This window comes from Orycteropus afer, unplaced genomic scaffold (genome assembly GCF_000298275.1).
Source record: "Orycteropus afer afer isolate SDZICR_OR568_19922 unplaced genomic scaffold, OryAfe1.0 scaffold00292, whole genome shotgun sequence".
Lineage (NCBI taxonomy): Eukaryota > Metazoa > Chordata > Mammalia > Tubulidentata > Orycteropodidae > Orycteropus > Orycteropus afer.
In genome coordinates this window covers 3,537,098-3,558,262 of record NW_006921879.1, presented here as the reverse complement: position 1 = coordinate 3,558,262, position 21,165 = coordinate 3,537,098, and the positions used below count along the sequence as shown (strand labels likewise).

General features: G+C 51.4%; 2 protein-coding genes across 2 annotated transcripts; both read right to left on the bottom strand.

Moving 5' to 3' along the window:
• Positions 1 to 2,697: 2,697 nt before the first annotated feature.
• Positions 2,698 to 6,666, bottom strand: REM2 (RRAD and GEM like GTPase 2). Its single transcript, XM_007951171.2, has 5 exons — positions 6,564 to 6,666; positions 4,805 to 5,146; positions 4,479 to 4,552; positions 3,332 to 3,539; positions 2,698 to 2,993 (listed from the first exon to the last, which is right to left on the bottom strand). The coding sequence occupies exons 1-5, from the start codon at positions 6,646 to 6,648 to the stop codon at positions 2,698 to 2,700; spliced, it is 1,005 nt and encodes a 334-aa protein (XP_007949362.2). The 5' UTR covers positions 6,649 to 6,666.
• Positions 6,667 to 11,892: 5,226 nt separating this feature from the next.
• On the bottom strand, positions 11,893 to 18,021 carry LRP10 (LDL receptor related protein 10). The gene is made up of 7 exons (XM_007951168.2): positions 17,988 to 18,021; positions 17,544 to 17,588; positions 16,904 to 17,039; positions 14,294 to 14,484; positions 13,087 to 14,104; positions 12,598 to 12,727; positions 11,893 to 12,468 (listed from the first exon to the last, which is right to left on the bottom strand). Exons 1-7 carry the CDS (start codon positions 18,019 to 18,021, stop codon positions 11,893 to 11,895), a joined length of 2,130 nt encoding a protein of 709 aa, XP_007949359.1.
• Positions 18,022 to 21,165: the final 3,144 nt, after the last annotated feature.

Genomic DNA, 21,165 nt, shown 5'->3' with positions numbered 1-21,165 from the left:
AGCAGATTTGTCCAATGCAATACATCTTTTGATTTCTTGACTGCTACTTCCATGGTCCTTGATGATAGCTCCAAGTAAAATGAAACTCTTGACAACTTCAGTCTTTTCCCCATTTAGCATGATGTTACCTATTGGTCCAGTTGTGGGGCTTTTTGTTTTCTTTATGTAGAGGTGTAAACCATATTGAAGGCTGTAGTTTTTTTTTTTTTCATCAGTAAGTGCTTCAAATCCTCTTCACTTTCAGCAAACAAGGTTATATCATCTACCTGTTGCAGGTTGTTAATGAGTCTTTCTCCAGTCCTTAATATAGTCCAGCTTGTCTGATTATTTATTTGCACAACATTTAAACTGAGTAAGTATGGTGAAAGGATATAACCCTGATGCATACTTTTCCTGATTTTAAACCATGCAGCATCCCCTTGTTTTGTTCGAACAACTGCCTCTTGGTCTACGTGCAGATTCCTCATGAGCACAATGAAATGTTCTGGAATTCCAAGTCTTTGCAGTGTGATCATTTGTAATGATTCATATAGTTGAATGCCTTTGTATAGTCAATAAAACATAAATATACATGTTTCTGGTATTCTCTGCTTTCAGCTAAGATCCATCTGACATCAGTAAATGATACCCCTTGTTCCACATCCTCTTCTGAATCTATCTTGAATTTCTAGCAGTTCCCTGCCAATGTACTGCAGCAATGGTTTTGAAAACTCTCAAAGTTTAGGAGGCTGAAGTCCAGATTCACTGTGCTAGCCCAAGGGCAGTCTTTCTCTTTCTGTCAGCTCTGGAGGAATCTCCTTGTCTTCTGAGCTTCTCCTTCTGGGGACCTTCATGTGGCTTGGCATCTCCCCCCACCCCATCTCTGCTAGCTTGCTTGTTTAATCTCTTTTATATCTCAAGGGATTGACTCAACACATACCCTACACTAATCCTGCCTCATTAGCATAACAAAGACAACCCATTCCCAAATGGAATTATAAACTCAGGCACGGAGGTTAGGAATCACAACACATACTTTGGGGAGATACAATTAAATCCATAACTAATAGATAAAATAATCATTAAGTATCTGGCAGACATTAGTGAAATTCCTGCTCTTACTGCTTACTGGGTGACCTCAAGTTAGTTACTCCAACTCTCAGTTTACCCACTGTAAAATGGGTGATAACATCCTGAGTAAATTGTTAAAAAGAATGACCTGAGATAAAGTGCATAAAATCCTGAGGTTAGTGCCATAATAGCCACCCATACCTGACTGGTCTCCCTTGGCTCCTCCCCAGCTGCACTCAGAAGGCATGTCACCCCTCTTTCATCAAGTTCTGGAAACCTGTGTGGAGTTGGATGAAGGCCTAGTACTCAGGTGCTCAGGTAGCTGCATTGTGTATCTAGGGGTGAGGGGAGCTGCTGCCTCTGCTCTTTGTTCAAACTCGTGGCTCAGGCAGCAGCAGGCGTGGGCGTTCCCCAGGGAGACACTGACAGCTTCAGTTCTCACAGGGGCTTTGCAGGTGATGGCTGGGGTGGCAGGGCCCATGGTGCCAGCCCAGGTTAGAACTGAGTGTAGCTCTGGGAGCTATGTGTTGCCTCTAGCTTGCTATCCACAGGATATGGTGGCATAAAAAGCTGGAACCGAGTCTGGAGCCCTGGACCCACTGTGCCACAAAATTACTGAATGACTTCCAGCAGACCTCTGCTCCTCTCTCTGTCTTAGTTTTCTCATCCCTAAATGTAGTTGTTAAACCTAATTATTTCTGAGGGCCTTGACTTAAGTCAGTTCTGGAGTTTCCATAGAGGTTTAGGTTCCTTGTTCCTCTGGGCCTGAGTTTTTTTGTCTGTAAAAGGTGTTTCTATATTAATCCCTTCCCCAGGGGGATTTGAGAATAAAGGGTCGAGGGAACAGGTGAAGTAGAAAAAAAATCTTTATTGAAAAGTGAAGGGGTAGCCCCTTACTGGTGCCTCATGGGCCATGGCCAAAAGGGACTGATTACCACCTGCTCAGCATTTCACACAGGCATCTCAAAGAAGAAAGTCTGTCCACACAGTACCTTTAATAATCTTAAAGGGGAAGTGCATGGAGCAATGGTAAACCCCAAAATCAGTTCTCCCAAAGGCCCCTTGTTGGGCCTTACCTTTAAGATCCTTGTTAAGGGAAAAGTGGACAAGTGCGGCACACAAGAGCTAAACATTTGCCGAAAAGTCTCTGAAAAGGGTCTTCCTGTTTTTACCTTTAAGAATCTCTTAAAGGGAGGTGTATTCGCGCAGCGTACAAAGGAGGAAAATTCCGTAATCTACAAAGCACTTTTTGAGTTCTAGATTTAGATGTTCTTTACAGAGCAGGTGGTCATGCGCGCATTAATAACAAACAAAATATCTTGTGAAACCTTCCTTCCAGACCCCCGCCGACCCCACTCCTATCTTTACCCGCAGTGCGCACGTTTGGAGGTCGGTGTCTTCGCTTCCTAATAGGCACTCTGGGGCCAGCAGGCACCCAGAGAATGCGTGTGTGGGGCGACGCCCACCGCCCCGTCTCCGGCCCGGGTCTTCGCTGGGCGCCTGCACCTGCGGCCACACCCGGGTAGCTGGGATTTTTTGGTTTCCTAGACGGCCTCCAAAAGGAAGCTGGACCCGGGTAGGGCGAGGCGAAGGGTGAGCGAAGGGCGCGGTGGCCATGGCGACCGCGGTGGCCATGGCGACCGCGGTTCAGAGCACGGAGAGGTCGTGGCACGACCTGGAGCGCTGCTTGAAGAACTTGGCGTTGCGCGGCACGAGGTTGGCGAGGAAGCGCTTGGCCTTCTTGGTGAGGCTCTCGCGGCGCGCTGGCGGTGCGGGGCCCTCGGGGCTGCCTCGCTCGGGCCTCTGGGCCCTAGCGCGGCCCCGGCTCCGCCGCAGCCGGATCTGGCGAACGGCGCCCTCGAAGAGCTCTTGCGTGTTGTGGTGCAGCGCGGCAGAGGTCTCAATGTGCTTGCAGCTCAGCGTCCCGGCCAGGTGGCGGCCCTCTGCAGGAAGGAATGGGCTCTGGCGTCTACTGGGCCGCACTGGGCCCAGGCGAGAGTGGGTCTGGGGAGGTTCCGGGTGTGTTGAGGACGGGATTCCGGGCAGATGAATCTCGCAAGTGAAAGAACAAGGCAAGAGTCACAGGGTGGGGCAGTGGAGATGCGGAGGGGAGGGAGAAAGGGGCCACACAGAAGAGGTGACGGGGAGTGAATAGAAAGGATTCCCAAGGCCCTGAGCCCTTAGCCTGGGGCCAAATGCCAGTGAGGCTTAAACAAGTCTTCCGGAGAAGACTTGAGAAGTGAGAACGTTTCCTTTTAGGGATTCTGTTCAGGATACACACCCTCCAGTGAAACTTCCCGGGAGCGGGCCAGGTCGCTCTTGTTGCCAACGAGGATGACAGGCAGGTCGTGGTGGGGCCTCTCAGTCCGGAGACGAAGTAGGGTTTCTGGAACTTTGGAGAAGCTTCTCCGGTCGGTGACTGAGAAGACGATGAGAAAGGCGTCCCCGGTCTGAAGGCAGTGGTCTCGCAGACACCCCCCTGCATCTTCCTGCAGATAGGCAGAGAGTTACGGAATGCTCAGGCTCTATGCATCAGAGATCCTGTCTACCACCTGTATCTCAAAGGTGAAGACATGGGCTGTGAAGGAGATGCCACTTGCTTAGGAATGCAGGACTGATTAGTGGCAGAATCTCCATACCCTGAGTGTGCTTGCGGAGGATGGAGAAGATAGTAATTTGAGCCCCACATGGAGAATTGGGGACACAGGATTCTAGACAAGGGTTGCCATCCTTTCTTATGCTTAAGTTGTTTGAAAAATGAATACTATCAAAAATAAAATAAAATAAAGAATACTATCCAAGTGCATGTAATTTGGCCTCATTTCTACAAAACTCATATGGAGTGGATTCTGACTCATAGCAACCTCCATTGGGTTTCCAAGGCTGTAAATCTTTACAGAAGAAGACTGCTGCCTTATCTTTCTTCTGCAGAGCGGCTGGTGGGTCCAAACCACCAGGCTTCTTTGGTTAACAGCCAAATGCCTTAACCACTACACTACCAGAGCTCATTTCTACATAATAACAATTTATGCCCAAATATTCAGATGGCTTCACTTTTTTTTTTTTTTTTTTAAACTTCTCTGATAGTCCAGAGCTCTCAGCTCTGTCAAATCAAGACTCTTCCAGACTAAAAAATTTATGGATGGGGTCAATTTCAGGATGCTGAGCTTGACTTGGAGCCTCAGGGTTTGTCAGTTCAGATCTTAACTTTCCTCTGGGTCAGAAGGTCTAGTGGCTTTCGCAACCACAGTAGCATATTCTCATGGATCTTTGCTCTCTGAAGTGACATAAAGGTTAGATCCCAACCTAACCTTTATGAAAGGTTAGGTTCCAAGTACAAGTTGCAACCTACCAGCCTTCAGCCAGACTTGCTCTTTCCCAGCTTTTGCACGCTTCATCACTACTTACAACCACATCTTAGTTCTTACCTGTTCCCAGATGTCATATACAACTAGAGTCACTTCCTCCTTATCCACCATGATTCGTCTCTCATAGGAGTCCTCTGTTGGGAGAACAGGGAGAGGAAACAGATCCTGTTAGAAGGCTACCCAGCACTTTTTGAGACCTGGTTACCTGGGAAGCCTCAGAGCCTAACACCAGGGACCACCCTCCAGGGAGGTTGCCTAAAAAAGCACTGGAGAAGCCTTTCTTGGGTTCTTGACTCCAGAGGCTGCTTATGCCATTAGCACAGCACTCCTGTCACTGACTAGGACTCCAGAGGCTTCTCTAACGCCTGCAGTGCTCCCCCAAATACCTGGGTTCTCAGGCTCATGAGTACTGTCTCCTTGGAGACCGCCAAAAGTGCCTGCTAGGGTGCTCTTGCCCACGCCGCTCTCCCCCACCAACATGACCTTGAAGACACCATCGTTTTGGTTTGTAGCTGCTTCTCCTGAGCCCAGGGAGTCAGAGGAGTCAGAGGGTGAGGCCTCAGGTGGCCAGTCGAGTTCATCTACAGCCTGGGCCCGCCGCAGCTGGTGCTTGTAGGGGACAGGCATACTGCCTCTTCTTCTGGGGGCTGCTGGGACAGGGGTTGGAGTGTTCCGGTCCAACCCTGCCAGTAGTTTCTCTGGCTTCTTCAGCAGTGTGGCAACTACTTCTGGGGAGCAAAGAGAAAGAAGCTTTGAATGGGGTATGTCCAGCCATCTGCAGTGGACTCATTCCTAACTGGCCCTGCCAGGCCCATTCCATGTCTGTGGAGCCAGAAGGAGCTGCGACTCTTTGGCCAGCCCTCTTACACGGAACTTCTCCAGAAACCTTAACTAGTAGGGCTCCAGGAAGTTGACCTGATGACTTCTCCAATCTGGTCCCAGCCGCCAAACTATTCAAAACATGCCCCATGCATGGGTGGCACTTGTGAGCAAGCGTGCACACCCACTCACTCTTCACACTGACACACAGGCACACCCCCAGACTAGGCCTCTGGCCCCAGGCTGCCTCTCCTTCCACCTGGAGGCTCTGTCTCCCACTGTTTCCAGCACTGGCAATCCCCAAACTGCAGAGTGGCAGTGGCGATGAGAAGCTGAAGCTGCTGCCAAAGCTCTGTGAGTGGATACCTGCAGAGTCAAAAACTTTGTGGGGAGCCTGTTCCCAGGAAGGGACTTTGCTCTTTGAGATGATGGGTGTTGGGTCTTCGTGGATATGTGGTGTGAGAGAGGCCACCCTTCCCTGTGGTCCCCACAGGTGAGCATCTCCCCGTACATGCTTGTATTAAGAATTTTTCTATATTCCTGGCTGGGAGCTCTGGTAGCATAGTGCCTAAGGCACTTGACTGCTAACCAGAAGGCTGGTGGTTCAAACCCACCAGCCAGTCCTCGGAAGGAAGATGGGGCAATCTACTTCCGCAGGATACTGCCTCGGAAACCCATGGAGGGGTCCCTATGAGTCGGGTCCGAATCGACGGCACATAACAACAAGAACATATTCCTGGCTGTCCTGGAGTAGGAGAGAGTACTGTGTTCACAGAGAGGTAGAGAGAGAGAGTGTGTATGTGTGTGTGTGTGTGTGAGTGATACAGAATGACAATGCATGGGTCAGGGTAATTGTGAGAGAAACAACAGACACAACAAAGGGGGATGGAAAGAGGCTGGAAATAGCCCAGGATCAATACTTGGCTGGCAGCCAAAGCCTCCTGGAGCCAGAAGAAACCCTTACAACCGGTCCCAGAGGAGACCCCTGCCTGTGTTTTCCTGGCTTGTGGGCTGCCCTTTTTCTTTCCTTCTCCCCCGTTGCCCTTCCCTACCACTTGGGAGTGAGGCTGACCTAGGGGCTAGACACCAGTTCCCCAACAAATTCCTGGGTGTGATGGGGGAGGGGGCATTTAGGCAGTTGTTCTACCCCTCCACCCTAGCCCAGACATGATCCCCGTGAAAGTGGGTTCTTCCCCACTTCCTGAGTTGCTCTTCCCTTCTTGCGTTTGGGTTCAGCTCCTTAGACCCCTACTTCTGACTTCCCCACCACAGCTTCAGCTCCTACCCCCAAGGTTTCAGCCAGAACCCACCCAGGTCAATTCTCACCTGACGTGGGCATCCCTGGTGGGGAGCCTCGGCAGCTGTCTGAGGGGCAGAGTGCTGTGGTTTCTGTGTCTGTGTCCATGTCCATGTCGGCGTCGGGCTCTGTTTGCAGCAGTGTGTGTGTGCAGCCTGGCAGCTTGCAGAACCCTCTCCCTCAGTAGCACTGTCAGCTTTTCTCTTTAAATACCACCCTCCCCATCGATGCCCCCCCCCAGACACCTGGGGAAATTGCACCGCCCCCCGATGAGGTCACACATGCTAATGAGCAGTGATGTCAGCGGGATTCCCTCCTTTCTGCCTCCCCATTCCCTTTCCTTTGTGTCACTTCCCTCTGAGAGCGTGTATACACACACACACACACACACACACACACTGCAGAACCTTATTAAGGCAAGAGCAGAACAAAATCAGAGGTGCAGAAAAGATGGGCTCAGGGAGGTGGGGGGGTCAATGGATAGGGAAGCCAAGGATGGCAGGAGTCAGGGAGTTCTTTCTCTAGGAGCCAAGACTGTGTCTCTCTATTTGTCCCTGCATTCCCAGCCCTCTAGCCCAGTGTCCAGCCCAGAGTAGGTAATCCAGCTCAGTGGTTGAATGGAGAGGCAAAAGGCTAACAAAATGAAAATAGGTCAAAAGAGATGGAGGGACAGGAGAGTACTCCACTCCTGAAGCTTCCCTGCCACCGTCTCCCATCCCCACCTCTTCAGAGCTAACCCACAGGAGTACCCATTTTCCAGCCTGGCCCCTGTACTGATGAGGACTCTGAGGAAGTCCAGAGCTGCTTTGTTTGGTCAGCTTCCTTTTGCTGTTAGGTTCAGGTGGGTGCAACCTCCTCCCTGTTCCATTGTTCCCTGCTAAGCCCACTAGCCAGTGTTAATCAGAGCAGGAAAAAAAGGGGGGTCTGGATCTAGCCCTCTCAAAGCTCCTGATCTCAAGTGTGTGTGTGTGTGTGTGGGGGGGTGCCGGTAACAGCGCTCTGGGGTAGCCACCAAGCCTTGTGGCTGAAGAAGGCAGACACAGGCAGTTGGGATGGTGGGTCTTTACCATGCCTTCCCTGCCCAGTTCCCTTTCCCTTCTGGTTCCCACTCTTGTTCTCCTTCCTGACACTCCCAGCACATTCAGCTTTCCTCTCCTGGTTTATACCAGATTACACATCTTTCTGCATTATCTCCTTTCATCTTCATGACCTGAAGGCTCAGAGTGGTAGGTAGGTGACTTATCCCTGAATCAATCATGCAGGTGGAAATGGGCCACCAGGACTCCTACCCACATCTTTCCAGTGCCAGAGAGTTTTGCTGCCTTCCTCGCCTCAAATACTCCAACCATCTTCTATTATTGGAAGTAATCTATAGTATAGCACTCAGTGGAGTTTTCCAATGGAAGAGGCAAATAGTCACCTCAGGAATAACGGCAACACAGGGGCAAGGTCTAGAGGGAGCAAAAGGGGCTCCTATGCGCTAAAATACTCATGTATTTTGCTCATTTTGGATAGACTCTTTAAGTCCTCAATCATGGCCTATATATCCTTATTTTATTCACAATTTCACTCACTCATGTGTGTTCCTGTACTAGTAGATTAGAAGCACCTTTAGATCAGCAAGTAACCCCAGGTAGCCTGGTAGCAAGGGAGGCAACACCCTACAACAACTTTGAAAGCAGTCACAAGCATCTTAAAGTGGTTTGATGCCATTTAGCATAAAGGCAAACAGTTCCCTCAATAGTTAGTCTCTGAAGACAACGCTGCAGAGATGCCATAGCTTTCTGTGAACGATCCTCAGCTATCAAAAGAGTTTGTATCAGATCATACATGTGCTGAAAAGGAGTGTAACATTTCAGGATGATTTCCTTCCACAATGAGTTTTTTTTAAAGTTTTAAATTGTAAGGGAGTGCGCTTTATGTACCAAGGAAACTTAGGTGGCTGGATTCATTTCTATGACACCAGATGAAGGTGAATCAACGGCTGCAGGCCCTAGCAATAATTGTCTATCATGACTTCTGCCAACCCTCGATTCAGCCTTGAGTCCCCAGATCAGGCTGAGTTTCCTCTTGAGCATCGCTCCATCCCCAACCCCTCAAACAACTTGCCCAGCTCACTAGTAGAAGTTGGAATTGTCTTTTGCTATCTTCTCACCCAAGGAGCTATGATGGTGCAGTGAGTAAGGCATTTGGCTGCTAACCACAAGGTCGGTCGTAATTCACAACCTTAGAAACTCTATTGGGTCACCATCAGTAGGACTCGAACTGATGGCAGTGGGTGTGTGGGTTCTCTCACCCATATCTGTGTGAAGGTGAGCTTTGGAATAGAACCAATTCAGGTACAAATCAGCAGAGATCAGGCCAGTCTCATAATTTTCCTGAAACTGTTCCCAAACCTGGTGAAATGGGGTTAATGAACCATGCCCACGAAATAGCCTTGCTGTGAGGGTTAACTGCACATGGTAAAGTATCCGGCGTTCAGCAGGTACTCAATTAGTTAGCCTCCTTGATGTTCCCACAGACTTAGGCTGTGTGGCTATAGGTCCCTCTCTTCTAGCAGGGCCTACAGGTTGGTTCATGCTCAGATCTTGCTTCTTAGGCTGAATTCTTGTATCTTCCATTACTTCTGACTCCCTGATTCACAGCCTGATCATCTTCTGCTGAGAAAACCTGCCCCTCTCCCTGCCCAAGAGCCTTGATGTAGGTCCCACACCGTTTAGAGACTAGGCGCTTTGGATTGTAGTGTCTATCATGATGGGGCTTGAAGTTGCCTCATTTCTTTTTCTTTGAGCCTTGGTGATAATGAACTTGGGTGACTACTCCTTAGTGCTCCACCCTCACTTGGGGAGGACCCTCTTTATCTTAGTTTTTCCATTCTGCCCGTGCAAGGCTAATCTCCTCTCCCTGGCACTCTGTGTTTCTGACAAAAACAGTGTTACTGCTGGCACCTCACAGAGCACCTAGGCCCACACTATTCCATAAGCACAGGCCTCTCTAGTGAATTCTGCTCTAAAGTCCTCCCTCCAGCACTCTGAAGCATTCCACCATGAGAGAGAATTCTTAGACCTTAGATCTTTGTCCACTTCCCAGTTGTCATTGCCCCTAGGCAAAGCTCTGGGCAGGATAAGGAATGAGGACATCAGGCTAGGGGGTTTGAGCGAAAGATAGTAGCAACTTCAAGTCCCATCATGATAGACACTACAATCCAAAGTGCCTAGTCTCTAAACATTGTGGGACCTACATCAAGGCTCTTGGGGGTCAAGGAGAGGGGCAGGTTTTCTCAGCACAGGCTGTGAATCAGGGAGTCAGAACTAACAGGTGAAGAACAGCAGGGAAATCAACATTCCTTGCTTCACTGTTTTGTCTAGGCCTGATTAGATCCAAATTTCTGGTTAGATCCAGAGATTTTTGCTCTTGGGAGGAAGGGCCCAAAAGGAGGATAGTAACCAAGAACCAAGTTCTCAGGAGTTCCCCAATATCTGCAGAAGTATGGAGTGAAAAGAGCTTAGGTCCACCCTGATGCCAGGGTCCCAGGCCTGTACAGGGATCCATACCCCATCCTGGGCACTTCCCCAGGCTCTGGCTCACTAGGAGCAAGGAAATATTAAGCTGTTAGTGCTGTGTGTAAGGATGCTCACAAGGACCAATAGGGTCCCTTCACTGGAGAGGTGAGGGTAGGTTAGGCCAGGCAGGAAAGGGGAGGCTGTTCCCCTCGGGACTGGTTCTCTTGGCAATGCTTCACCTCTGCTCCTGAAGCATCATTTCCATCCCAAGGGCTCCTTCTATATCCTTTGCCCTGATTGTCCTTTCAAACTCTAGAGCAGCTTGTCACCTTGCCCACCAGAACCTGGCACTGCAACATTTCTTGCCGATCATTCCTTCCATCATCCTCCTCAGCTCTTCAGCTCTGGGTGTTGGTTGCACTTCAGCCAGCCCTCTTTCCTCAGGAGATCCAGAGTCTAGCCTAAAGCCCTGGCTCTCACATACCTACTTTGCTTTCCTGTGGGCTTCCATCCTACCTAGAATTCATAGCTCTATTGCAACTGCTGACAGCATTTTTTAGAATCCAGTTTGGGCCCTCTTCCAGGAAGACCTCTTAGATTTGGCCAAGGTGATGCAAGCATCTCCATACCCTGAATATTTGTGATTTTTCTTTACTCGTTTTTGCCTGTTTGAGGCATTCTGGCTGAGAGTTCATGTCTTGCCTAGAACAGACTGTGTGGCTGGTGGTAGAGCATGAAGGGCAGGAGTCAGGGCTCCTGTGTTTTACCAGGACAGTCGGCTCTTGTGATTTGTGCTCTGGGAGTACTCCAAAATGGGAACTTTCTTGGCTGCAGGGCCCAGCTGGTTCTCCAGACTTCCAGCCTAGTAGTAAGTACAGGGGTTTTGTGCTCAGTCCTGCTGTCACTATAGATCTGGGCCCTGGGCAGTAAGTGGAAAGAGAGAGGGTTGGTCCTTAGGGTTCCTAGAATGGTTTTTCTTTCTGAGTAGTCTAAGAATCAGAGCTCTGGTGGCGTAGTGCCTAAGGCACTTGACTGCTAACCAGAAGGCTGGTGGTTCAAACCCACTAGCCACTCCTTGGAAGGAAGGTTGGGCAATCTACTTTTGTAGTGATAGTGCCTTGGAAATTCAAGGAGGGCTCGCAGTGAGTCGGATCTGACTTGATGGCAGTGAGTTGTGTTTTTTTTTTTTTTTTCGTGTAAGAATCAAGGATGAAGTGGTTGGAAGATAGGTAAGAAGGGCAGGAGGTGGAGGGAAGAGTGTGGGCATCTATGGAGTAAGGTGAGGTGAGAATAAGCTGAGGTGGCGACAGAGGCAGGGCTTAGGCTCAGCTAATTTGCAAAAATTTTTAAATTTATAAATCCTTTATTTTTTTTACCTTGGCTTCCTAGGGAATGACCCAATTATGGGACAAATACATTTGTTAAGCTCTTTCTATGAGCCAGTCCCTATAGAAAGGATTATAGCTGACAAGACTTAAGATCTTGCCCAAATCCTCCCCTTGGGGGCTGGAACATCTCCAGCCAATTGGCATCCGGGTGCATAAGGTCACTTTTGGGCGGGGCTTTGGCAAGGATGACTGTCCAGGCCTATAACCCTTTAAAAAGTAAACTTTTTAAAAACAGCCACCCAACTGGTGGTGGTGGTGTGTTCAAAGGTGGTAGAGGGACTGCGATCTCTGGCTGTGTGCAGAGAAGGCTGTGTGTGGGCCCTCTTCCTGCCTGAGGGACACCTAAGTTTACAGCAGTGACACAGGGACAATGGAAGGCCCACCAAGTCCCCTGAGACTGCAACACAGGGTGGAAGGGAAGCTGTTGTCACCTTTGGGACCACCATCCCCTGGGAGACCAGCTCGCCTCAGGCAAGCAGTGGCTCATCCTCCGCCTCGACTACCCAGGCCTCTGGCTCTGCCAGTGGCAGAAGCAGCACATCATCCTCGTCCTCTGGGGACAGGACCGTATGGGGTGCAGCTGGGGACCGGGTTGGTCCTGGGGTACGCAGGCTGGGCAGGAGGTGGCCCCGCAGGGCCTGCACCATTCCAGACAGCAGTGATGGCTCCAGTGGTGCAGAGGGCAGTGGCCCTGGGACCTCAGGGAGGGCAGGTGACACGCTAGCAGATGGGAGGGGGACCTTGACCGGAAGCGAGGGTGCCTGCTCCCTATCCTGCCCGCCCACTGCCCCACCCTCACAGACTGGACCTGTGCTGCCATCTAGGGCCTCGAGAGGAGAAGCAGAAGCTGTGCCCTGGGATCTGGTGTCAGGGGCCCGGGCTGGGGGGTTGGCTCGGGGAAGCAGGCCCCAGCGGCGGAGACGGCGTACCAGGCGGCGAACTGAGCGGCCCCGTTGGCGGCGGCGGGTACCTGAGGTACCCCCTGGAGTCATATCCTGGCGCAAGATCTGTAGCAGAGAACGCAGGTTGCCCAGCACTGAGTTCTGCAAGGAGAAGAGGCAGACACTGGAGTTGGAGGTAGGGAGGGCCCAAAGCCTGAAAGAAGCAGGGTGTAGTGGCAGGGTCATGGTAGGGTTGGGACCAGGAGATGCTAGGGTTGAAGAGTAACTTACGTCATTAGGGTTCTCTGTAGGGAAGTCCTCTACAGGTGGGATGGCACCCTGGGCAATGAGCTGCCCATAGGAGGGCGGTGCCTGCTGTTGCACAATCTCAGCCTCCATCCGGGAGAGAGGAGCAAAGATGCTGGAAGGAGTGAGGGCTGCTCAGTCACTGGTGATTCCCTTAGGGCAGCCTACCTGGCCTGGACAGACTGCTTCCCTTCACACCCAGGCCAGGGCAGCTAGAACTATGCCAGGGCTTTTCCAAAAATCACCTGACGAGTTCTCCGCCTTCTTCAGATGGCTTTCAGGATCTAGACCTGTCCTCCCCTAGTCTGAGCACACCTGTCCCTAAGGTAGACAACCCCAGGACCCGACCCACAAGTCAATCACCCAGAACCTATCTTGCAGGTGAGAACCCTCATGGTTCTCCTATGGCTGCACAGTCCCCACTCCTCCACAGCCTGCCCTGCAACTAGTAGCCAGCAGTACTATTTCACTGACCTGTACTCCTGAGTGCGTATGGCATAGAGCTTGCAGGTACAGCCCAGGGCAATGACCAGCAGCAAACCACATACTAAGCTGCCAATGACTGCAGCGGTAATGACTTTACGGGGTAGGGCATAGGAGCAGTCCCACTCATCGCTGCCATCGGCACAGTCTGGCTGCCCATCACACACCCACGTTTCATATACACACTTCTCATCCCGGCATCGAAAGTTGCCAGGCTGACAGTGCTGACAGCGCTTCTCATCTGCTCCATCTGCACAGAAGGTCTGGTAGTTGCAGCGGTCAGCAGGCAGGTAGCAGGCTGTGGCACCAGAAGTGCCAGCAGCCCCACAGGGGAAGTGTCCAGGTGGGCAGCCAGGGCAGTCTTCCTCATCTGTGCCATCGGCACAGTCCCATGAACCATCACAACGCTGGGCCTCACTGTAGCAGCGTTCACCTAGGCCCTCGCCAGCCCCTAGGCCAGAGCCTGAGCCACAGGGTCGGTCCCAAGGCAAGCAGTAGCCCCGCACGTGGTAGGTGGCGTTGAAGCCCCGACCACTGCTCCAAGCAACTGTGTGGTAGGCTACGACAGCTTGGCCAGACAGTGTCTCCACAGTGACAGCCTTGCCATTGCTGAAGTAGGTGAGGCTGCGCAGCAGCCGGGGAGTTTCAGGGGGCCCAGAGCCATCGTACACATGCACTGCATCTCCATAACCCAGATCCAGGGCTGTGAAGCGCACTGCAAGCCGTCGGCCATCATGGGGGTCCAGCAGCCAGAGGCACGACTGAGGGTGGGAGCCTGATGCTAGATTTGAGTATCCAGGGGAGGAGAAGACCCCATAGAAGTCCTCCAAGGTGCGATTGCAGGGTGGGGTGGGGACAGGGGCTGGGGTTGGTCCAAGGAAGGGGTCTGAGCTGCAGCCTGCCTCATCGGAGCCATCCCCACAGGCATCGATCCCGTCGCAGTGCTGGGACCAGGGCACACAGCGGTGGTTTAGGCACTGGAACTCCTCCTGCAGGCACATCAGCCAGTCTGCAGAGAGGGAACATGGAGATCATGGAATGAAGCACCAGAGCCTGCAGGATTCTCCCTTCTGCCCTAGAGCCCCCACTGCTGCCTCTAATACCCTGAGGATACCATTGTCCAGCTGGAGCTCCCTGTCCACCTGGTGGCTCCCAATGCTTACTACAGTGGTCTCATGGACACCACTGTCCAACCTACCTTGGCTGTAGGAGAGCAGGAAGCCCTGACCCATGGGTGCTCTGCCCCCCACATAGATGTAGGTGATGGTGACGTTGCCTCCAGGCAGCTGCAGGGGGCTGGCTGGTGCCTGGCATAGGGAGATGAGTGGCTGGAGAGGGGAGTGCAGTATGAGGCGCTCTGAGCCACAGGCCAGGTGCAGTTTCTGGAACCTATAGGGGTAGACCAGAGCAAGACATGAGATATTCTTGACTGTTGCTGGCTTCTTTCTTCACCAGCATGCCAGATCTCTGCTATACCAAGAAGCATAAACACCTGCTTCTGCCCATCCAAATAAAATACCAAACAGCCAAATGAAAACGCAGTTTACCAGAATTCCTTTGTAGTCAATAGAGATAGTGTTTTGTTTTTTTTTTTAATTGTGATTTGGGTGAAAGTTTACAGAGCAAATTCATTTTCTATACAGCAGTTCATACACATTTTGTTTCATGACATTGACTGCAATCCCCCATAGCTCTCTTTCCACTTCCTCCCCATAGTTACCTCTTCCCTGTGTCCTTCCTTCCCATGAACTCCTGCCCGCCCGCAGCTATCTCCCTATTCAAACACTGACTGCCCTTCTGTTCTCCCATGGCTGATCACTCCAAGGAGTGTATCTACCAGATGTAAATGTTCACCCCATATATCTGTCTTTTGTTTGGCTGGAAGCCACAAAAGTGAGTTCAGTTCTAGACCTGAAGGGTAAATAGAGGCCACAGTCTCAGGGGTCTCACCAGGCTCTATCAGACTCAAACCTGGCCCTTTTTTTATGATCTTCAATTTTGTTCCACTTTGTTCTCCCACTCCATCCAGGATCACCTGCATCAATCCCCCAAGTGGTTGATAGTGGTAGCCAGGCACCATCTAGTTCTGGTCACATAGTCATATAGGCTGAGGATCACATGGTCTACTAGTCCCTTGGCATAATTGTTTCTGTGCATCTTTGGTTTTCTTCATTCTTCTTTGGTCTGGACAAGGAGAGACCCATCATTGCATCTACATGGCCGCTTGCATGCTTTTAAGAGCCCAGTTGCTACTCATTAAAGTAGGACATAGAACAATGTTTTTTATGTGTTATGTTATGCCAATTGCTCTGTAAACTTTCACCCAAATCCCCTGTGACCATGGTCCCCATCCTGCAGGCCCAACTACTCGTTCCCTCCGGGTAGCTGGCTGTGGCTAAGAAGTCACCACAACCTTGCCCCTTGTCAGCTCTACTATACACAACGGGGATAGTCTTAACAGACAAATGACATCATGAAACCATGAAGTATATCCTGGAACTCCTCAGACAAATGACTTGTGCTCTGGGACTGAACATAGGATATATTTATTGCTTCCTAATTGTTGGAACACTGTCATCCACGTTGGCACCAGCAATAACTGGCAATGTCCATACAGTTCAATGAACAGTCCCCATTTCCTCCTCATGCTAGGAGGTGAGGTCTGCCATCCCCATGGCACTCTGCTCCCTCTGCCACAACAGTCTCTTCCCAGACTGCCCACTCCTTGGCCTACCCCCTTCTGAGTTAAAATTCATGGGAAATGAACTGTGTCAGGCAAATAGCCAGGTACTTAACATGGACCTAAACCCCATATCCAGAGGAGCCTGGGAAAACATGGAATGTTAAAAAAAGACCTAGTGAAATGTGGAACAAAACTCAAAATTATAAAAATGACCAGGTTTACTGGTCTGATAGAGACTAGTGAAACCCCTGAGACTATGGCCCCAAGTGACCCTTAGGACCTGAATTGAACTCACTCCTATGGTTTCCAGCCAAACAACAGACAGGCATATAAGGTGAACGTTTACACCAGGTAGGTACATTCCTTAGAACAATCAACCATAGGAGACCAGAAGGGCAGCATTTGTACAGGGAGATAGCTCAGAGGTCAGGAATGCATAGGGAAGAGGGACAGAGGGAAAAGGAGGAGGGAGAAGGAGAGGTGCTACATTATGGGGATTGCAATCAGTGTCAGGAAGTAAAATGTGTATGCACTGCTGTATGCAAAATGTGTCTTAACTGTTGTATGGAAAATGAATTTGCTCTGCAAATTTACACTGAGATCACAATTAAAAAAAAAAAAAAAAGAGGACGATGAAGAAGGTTCTGAGCTGAGTAAGGCAGGGGATGGGCAATAGATTGAAGAACCCCTCACAGAGCAATCATATCTGAGCGCAGGGACTATCTCTAGAGTGATTGTTGTCCTTCAGAGATGACATACCAAAGTCAAATGTCCCAGGGCTACCCCAGTCCAAATAAGTGGGAGCTCTGGTCGTGTAGCGCCTAAGGCATTTGACTGTTAACCAGAGGGCTGGTGGTTCAAACCCACGAGCCACTCCTCGGCAGGAAGGTTGGGCAATCTACTTCTGTACTGATACCACCTCGGAAACCCAAGGAGAGGTCGCTGAGTTGAATCAACTCCACAGCAGTGAATTTGGTGTTTTGTTTTGTTTTGTTTTAGGCCAGATAGAATTATTCTCTTCCCCTGGAGAAAAGGATGGAAATTCCATGGAGAAGTGATCCCTACACTTCCTATGGTGGAGGGGGGAGGACGGGGAGAGGAACTGGGTCTTGTTCTGCTTCTCACCTGACGGTTACAGTCTGCTCCTTGCTGCCTAGGATAAGCCAGGTGCAGTTGGCAGGCGAACTGCGGCTGTCCCGACCCAGGGGTCTCTGTAAGGTGCCCTGCACTTCCAATAGCACTTCTGGGGGCTCCTCACAAGCTGCAGAGAGGAAGGCAGGACACTGATCAAGAGTTCTTTAGCACCCCACCCCTCCCCAAGCTTGAGGTCCCCAAAGGTCTGGACTCTTCACAAGGGAAAGGGGGTACTCCCCCCATACACACCTTAGGATCACCTCCCCCTCCCTACATCACACACTCTCCATGGCTTCACCTCAATAATGCTAACATCCCAGATAATTCTGAGGACTGCTTTGTGCCAGCCACTGGGCCAGAAGGAGCTGGACATATTGCTTCTAACCTGAGGAAGACTACATTCTAGCTAAGGAGAACAAACATGGATATTTGGAAAAAACAAAATGTAGTCCATAACTACCAGGTGAGGGCCCACAGTGGGCCTCAGTTTCTCTTTCTATAAAATAAAAAAGATGATCTCTACTCCAGGACTATGGTAGGTACCAGAGGAATTCAGGGAGGAGAGAGACGTTCTCTTGGGTCCCTCATTGACAAGGCCGCGGGGGCCCACAAAAGCTTCCTTCTCACTCACCGGGATTTGGGAAAAGTTTCCGGTCTGGATGTGCCAGAGCGCCCCCTACAGGAAGAGCGAAAGCGGGCAAGAGAGTGAGTCACCCTTAGGAATTTTCTTTACCTGAGCTGCTCAAGAAGCAAGGGAAGCTGTCTGGGGCTTCCGGGCAGTATATGGGTGAGAGTGGTGTGGCAGGGGTAAGGCTGTAGAAGGAAGGACCCGCAGCACGGCCTGTACGGTGGGTACGGTGGTCTAGGGAAGCCGGAGAGGATGACAGCTGAGTGGAGGGCCTGGGGACTTCCCGGGGGTGGTGGCCTGCAGCGCTGGGTGCAGCGACCGGAACGGGGGACAGGGCAGGCAGTGTGGGGTAAGGGGTCGCGTAGGAGGAAGGAATTGGAGCAGCTGGATCCAGTGACAGCCCTGGGGGAGGGGTGCCGGGTGAGTAGTCTAGTTTCGGTTTCTTACCCAAGAGGAGGAGAAGGAGGCTGGCGGGTAGCATCCTGGGCCGTCCGGAGGTGCAGGAAGCGACCCGAAGCTGCTGTCGTCTACCGGGTGGGGAGACTACGCCGCTCCAGGCATACAGGCCACCTGGTGCCGCCTCCCCGAGGGGGCCCCATGGCCTGGGCTCCTCGACCCGTGCTCTGGATGCCAGGGCTGGGGGCGGGGAGGCGGCGGCCCCGGAGCAGGGGCGGTGCCTCTTGCCAACTTCTGAGTTGTTTTCCCCCGCCGCCACCTCCGCTGCCGCCGCGTTCTCTCTCCTGGGGCTGGCTCCCGAAGCTGCCGAGTCTTATCCAACAAGACTGGTGCTGGTGCGCGCCCTTCGCCTACAGCCCGCCCGCAGGCCTCAAATGCCCCTGCCCAGGCCGGGCCGCCACCTGCCTGGGCTTGAGGTCACTTCTTTTCGGGCCAAACTTTGCTGACTACCAGCCCTCAGGGCCGGCTGAAGCGCTACTCAACTTCTCCAGCGCGTCCAGTCCTTGGAGCGCGGCAAGGAACGGGGGAGGGGTGAGCCTGCTCGGCCCAGCGCTCCGGCCCTTGCCCAGGCGGTACCCCAGCCGGCAGCCGGGTTGGAGGAGCCGGGGCGGACGGAGGGGCCGGGTGACGAGCCTGGCTCCACCCCTGTCAATCAACGCTCGGGCCCCGCCCACCTACTCGCCTTAACCCCTTTCCGGCCCTGCCCGGACTTGTCAAACCTGCCCTTCACCAGCCTCTTCAGCCTCCCGGTTTAACCGTACTTCGTTTCGTATAAGGAGCTCTGGTGGCGTAGTGCCTAAGGCATTTGACTGCTAACCATGAAGGTTGGTGGTTCAAACCTCCCAGCCACTCCGCGGAAGGAAGACCGTGCAATCTGCTTCCGTAAAGATGACCCCCAAAGGAGGTTGCTAAGTGAGTTGAGTTGTTGTTTCATCTATTCAGTGTAAAACTCTTGTTGTTACAGGACACCCTTGTCACACCTCACTCTATAACTGTCGTACTGGATTCTTTCCTTTAAACCAAAAAACCAAACCTACTGCCAAGGAGTCTATTCCTTACTCATAGAGACAGTGTCTGACATCCTACTGCCAAGGAGTCTATTCCTACTCATAGAGACAGTGTCTGACATCCTATAGCACATTTTGTAAGAGAGCCTGTATTATAGCAATTACCACAAAATATTGTAATTGCTTACCTGTTATTCCTCACCCCGCCCCATTTTTTCTTTGGAAACTGAAACTGTGGGTAAGTTGGGGCCTTGGCTCTTTGCCTTTGTCCTCTTAGGGCTTCTCTCCTACTGGAACACGGACTCTGTTGTTGTTATGTGCGGTGGAGTCAGACCCGACTCATAGCGACCCCTCCTTGGGTTTCCAAGGCGGTATCACTACTGAAGTAGATTTCTTAACCTTCCTTCCGAGGAGTGGCTGGTGGATTTGAACCACCAGCCTTCTGGTTAGCAGTCAAATGCCTTAGGCACTAACTCTACCAGAAAGGGTAAATAAATGTTAATGCACTTGTGCTGGCTGTGTGACCTTGAGAAAGTTAACGTCATTGTGCTTCTTAGTTGTAAAATGGGGCTAACAATGGTGCAAGGACCTCTTAAGATTGTTGTGAACATTTAGAAAGATAATGCAAGTGGAGCACTAAGCACAATGCCTGTCATATAGGAAGTGCTCCATACCTGGTAGCAGTTATCATTATTATAATTTACAGGAGATATTTCTTGTTCATGTGGGGCTGGGGTTACCAATTTCCTGCCCCTCAAAAATATTTTAATTCTACCATGAGCTTTTACCATGAAGTTATTTGTCACTGATAGGTAATATTCATAAACATTAGCAATCAATAGCAAACACTTGACTTTTTCCGCATCTCAGACACAGGTCTAAGCACTTTACAAGTACAAATAACGGCTGGTCTACTACATGTACCTCTGTGGTCACATAAGCTATTTTTTCCCCCCAGGAACCAGAAAGGATTTATTGGGGCACTGGGCATGCAGAGCTGGAGCCTTCCCTCTGAACCCTTAACATAGGCCAATGTCCCTGGCCCACATGGTAGTGGATCTTCTGGTGTTAGATGAGCTACTAGCTCTGGCCTAAGGCCTTGCCTCAGGCACAGCAGGCAGAGGGCTTCCTGCACACGTGGGTCCACAGGTTCCAGAAGTGGGAGTGGCCTTGGAACACCTTGCTACACTCTTAGGGCTTCTGGCCTCTATGGATGCATTAGTGCTTGATGAACACAGAGATCCCGATGAAGGCTTTGCCACATTGGCTGCCAGTGTATGGCTTCTCACCCATATGCAGCCACTGGTGCAGCCAGTGGTGTGGCACCAGCTTGGAGCTCTAGCTGAATGCCCAGCCGCACTTGCTGCACTTGTAGGTCTTCTTTCTTTTGTGGAAGCGCAGATGCTGAGTGAATTGTGAGCTGTGGCTGAAGGCCTGGCTATAATGGCTGTTGTTGTTGTTATTTGCCGTCGAGTCGGCCCCGACTCATAGCGACCCCTCCTTGGGTTTCCGAGGCAGTATCACTACGGAAGTAGGATTGCCCAACCTTCCTTCCGAGGAGTGGCTGGTGGGTTTGAACCGCCAGCCTTCTGGTTAGCAGTCAAGTGCCTTAGGCACTATGCTACCAGAGCTATACTTGCTATATACTTAGAGCTTCTTGCTTATGTGGATACATTGGTGCCAGATGAACCCGGAATAGCCGCAGAAGCACTTGCTGCACTCGAAACAGGCATAGGGCTTCTTGCCTGTGTGGAAGCTCTTGGCTGAAGGTCTCGCAGCATTGCAGCTTTCTGCCCCGTGCACCGCCCTGCTTTTCCTGAAGCCTAGGCCAAGGCCACAGCCACTGCCCAACTTGGCCTGCTTGGCAGCCGGTCCAGGGCTCCCTGATGTGGGAGCAACATGCACCAGGTGCCTCTCTTCTGTGTGCAGGGTCCAATCCCTGGTGGGTGGCCCCGGGCCACTCCAAACTGGCTTCTGCCCAAAAGCTGTCCCCACACTTGGGTTTCTGGGGAAAGGCCCTCAGCAGACTTTTCAGCACCCTGGCCTACCCCCACCTCAGAACGACTGGCTGGTGAGACAGTACCTTCTCAGGCTCTGACTCAGAATGTAGACAGGAGGTGTTTCTCCTGATCTGGACTTCCTGGAGGTCTTGGGGATTCAGA